The sequence below is a fragment of the Mesitornis unicolor genome, unplaced genomic scaffold (genome assembly GCF_000695765.1).
Source record: "Mesitornis unicolor isolate BGI_N332 unplaced genomic scaffold, ASM69576v1 scaffold54454, whole genome shotgun sequence".
Taxonomy (NCBI): Eukaryota; Metazoa; Chordata; class Aves; order Mesitornithiformes; family Mesitornithidae; genus Mesitornis; species Mesitornis unicolor.
The window spans coordinates 14,937-18,719 of NW_010179112.1; the positions used below are offsets into that span (position 1 = coordinate 14,937).

Consider the following 3,783-nt stretch of genomic DNA (forward strand, 5'->3'; position numbering starts at 1 on the left):
GTCTTTGATAAAGTGCAAGATTGTAAAGGCATTGCCATTTATTCATTACTAGCTCTCCTTTTCTTATTTAAGGGATATTTTATTCTTGTGCAGATGCAGGCAAGAGCTTCTGTTGCCTTTAGCAGGAACTTTTTGTTTGATCTTCCATTTAAAATGTACCAGAGCTCGTTCAGAAACACTGTAGAGCACAATAACCTAAATTAACCTCTGATGTAAATTAATTTTACTTTGGCACAGTATCCTTCATACACAATAACCATGACTTTTAGCAGCTGGCTTTCTTGACAGAACTGGAAAGGAAAAAGTTTATTTGAAACAGTTCTGATGGAAGAGGTTACAGTTTTCAGTAATGCAAGCTTACATCCTTCAGTAAGGATTCAATCGGAATGTTAGCATACAAAATGCAAGCTTTATGCATATGTACAAAAAAATCTTGAATATGCAGCAGCAAGCGAAAGGAAACGGGGGAGGTGAAAGCAAGATTCAGGATCTAATGAGCTGTCTTAATTGAGTACCATATTTTGGATGTTCTGCTGCTTCTTTCAGCGGGTTCAGATCTACTCCTTTGTTCTTTCTTCCCCACAGCCCCCTTCTCATTTCTGTGACATGACCCCTGTTCTTTGTTCTTTTACTTCTGTTTTCTATTTAACATTGTGCTCTGTTGATCTTCATATTTGGATAAGTAGAGTGGTTATCATGAAATAACTGAAAACACACATTTTATAGTATATTTGCTTATTTGTAAAAGGTGCCCAGGTGTGCATTTAGCTTTGCAGTAAAGGTGAAATAGTTGATCGATCCATAAAAGTAAATTTCATACTTACATGAAAGCTTTTTCAGTTACTTCTAAGAGAGAAGGAAATCCTGTTCATCTTATTAGTTCCATCTTCTATTGATCTCTGGGGAAGAGGATTCCATTTTTAAGCCCTTTAAAATACTTTTGTGATAGTTGACTAAAAAGTATGTAACATACTGCTATATATAACTGGCCATAATGTGTGAGATGAAATACTGTGCCACATACTCAAGGATATTTTGCATGCTTCTTAACCTTAGCCTTCATATTCTTGATCCCTTTACTGTAATCTCCTGTTGGTTTAAAAAATAAAAAATTAGAATATTAAAGAGTAAGACTTACCTATGAATATAAATAATAATGTTGACTTATAAAAGTCTCTGAAGTGTTTCCAACTGGCCCAGCATACACTATTTTATCATTAAAAATTCACTGGGGGTGCAAAATAAGTTTTGTTTATAATGAAGGATTTAAATTGGCACTTTTATTTTCAAATACACAAATTACTTTTCTTATTTTTACTTCATGTATGTTCCTCATCATCATCTACATTTTTTTCCTGCAGCTTATTCTGATCCTAAACAGTACTATGAATTCACAGCCCGGTACCATGCAGCTCCTTGCCACAGCACTCATAATACTTATTTTGAGAGAACATTGGTTTTGATACTTAACAAACTTGTTGCTGAACTTTCTTGTGTGGTTACATTAATTAAGGCAGAATGCCATCATGTAAAAATGCAGAGAGGAGGTCTACAGAATGAAATCTTCTTTACATTTGCAGGTAAAAATGAGTCTTGCTTTTAAAGAATGGTTAGATTTATTTATAGTTAATGGAATGTATTTACTGCTTTTATGCAGGAAGTATTTTAAGAGTTTAATAATAAAGTTTCTTGATTGTAAAAATGCTTGAAAGTATTGCATGTGAAGTTCATGTCAATAGCAGAAAGATAGTTGATTACTCAAAAGTGCATATTTTACATTATCTCAGAAGAGCTTTAGAACATTCTATATCTGTGGATAGATCAATATCTTTTTAATTTTGTATCGTAAAACATTATCATGTACCTTGTTACGCACTAACTTAGGAAGGAAAGTGATACAGTGTATTCTGTAACTCCCCAGATTGCCTTCATCACCTTCAAACTTTTTTTCATGAGACTTGTTCTCAGAATATTCCTTCTGAATATAGAGACCATATGAAAAGAAAGTCTCAACTCCTTTATGCTGTGAGTGAGGTCCGAAGGAAACTGTAAAACAGTCCCAACATATGTTCAGCTCATTTTCAGTACTTTTTGTTATTAACAGAGATATCTAAAGCCTGAAGAGATGCTATATAGAACTGTTGAGATGAATGTATGTACAAACATCAGCAATATTTTTTGGATCTTACTGTTTCTAACTATTTCAGCTCTAAGAAGGCCATTGTTTTCACATATTGTATTAGTCACTGTGTATCAAGATACGCAATTTGAAAAGATCTCTTTCTGAACAAAGTGTACCAATTAAGCTTCATTTTCCACTTTCAAATTTTGATTTTCTTGAAAATTTAAAAAAAATTGTTTATAAAAACTATGCAGCTATTACTCGGTTTTGTTTCTCTGAAAACTGCATTTGTGCTAGCACTGACGTATCTGAAGCGTCTCATTACTGATAGGCTGGTTAAGGTTAATTCTAAGGTTATGAGAACTACATAAATGAGATTCAGCCAGTGTGCAGGCTTTATATATAGAATATATGAGTATTAGGAGGAGAAATTACCCAGTTAAGAGATTTAGGTGGATGGTAACTTTGATACTTCTCAGTGGTAAACTACATGCTCTTAAGTAGCTTGAAGTCTTAGAAGTACTTTTTGACTTCCATGTAGCATTTGGTGTTTCAGAGCTACTATTATGACAGAGGTAGGTAAAGCTTATAAGGAGTTAAATTCACATGTTCACACATTATTTTATTCTTAATATGGCAGCTTACTCTAATGTCAGTTCTAGAGAGCAGTCCAGCAGCTTAGTTAACTACTTGCCAGGCCTTCTCCACAGCATGTCGGTACCAGTCAGTTGATAAGGAATGTGGACCCATGCAAATAGATTACTAAAATGTAACTGCACTTTTTTCTTCAGTCTGTACTTTGCTTTTTTTCTTCAATTCTTCCTTCGGTTCCATGTGTTATAGGCTTTCTTCCGAGAATGTCAAGGGTTGAGTGGCTGAGGCTCAGGAACTGACTTTGTGCAGGAGTGGGAGAGCAGGGAAAATCTTTAAAGGGCGTAGATATTGCCCTGAGTGATTGTTGTTGAGAGAAAACTTGACTCTGTTGTAGAAACAGTCAGAAGTGTGAACTGTTAGGGTGGATGGCTGTTTTAAAATTGGTCTTCATGAAACGACAATAGCAGGCAGGTAATTAGAGAGGGAGTAGCTTATTTTTTTTTAATATCTTCCCAGATATTTGTAAATCTGGAAAGAGACCAGAATTACACATTACCTTGCCATCAGAGTTTACAAATAAATTACAGTTCCCTTAAAATATTTAAGCATACTGAAAATCAGACATAGACGTGTAATGTCTGTTAGAAGACAAGCTCTGTGATTTACTTAAAACATCACAAGTTAGACATTTGAAATACAATAAAAAAATCCTAAATACTTGCATCAGAACTGACTAGAATCTTAAACCAGTAAATAAAAAAATAAATGTTGATTTCATTGACTTTGTTCTTCTATAAACACATTGTGTTTTGTTACAGTTTCTTCCTTAAACAGAGAAAACCAGAACAGACAATGTCAGCAAAGTGCTTGTGATGCATCTCATAGACTAAACAAGGTATAGTACATGGAGGAATAAAAAGGCAACTAACATAAAATATGAAACATACTTTGTTTAATAAATTAATAAAACAATAGAAAAGTTCTGGTGGATATAAAATATGTATCAGTTAAAATTGCTAATACTCTATTGCCATTCTCTTTTTCAAATACATAGCAGAGAAAACTAA

At 33.8% G+C, this 3,783-nt stretch overlaps 1 protein-coding gene across 1 annotated transcript in view; it reads left to right on the forward strand.

The window, feature by feature from the left end:
• ZPBP (zona pellucida binding protein) overlaps positions 1–3,611 on the forward strand; it is a gene marked incomplete at both ends in the record, with an annotated part of 13,336 nt that extends 9,725 nt beyond the window's left edge. Inside the window, 2 exons of the mRNA XM_010182642.1 lie at positions 1,362–1,580; positions 3,535–3,611. Coding sequence (XP_010180944.1) covers positions 1,362–1,580; positions 3,535–3,611 — 296 coding nt within the window. The remainder of the gene's footprint in view (positions 1–1,361; positions 1,581–3,534) is intronic.
• Between the last annotated feature and the right edge of the window lie 172 nt (positions 3,612–3,783).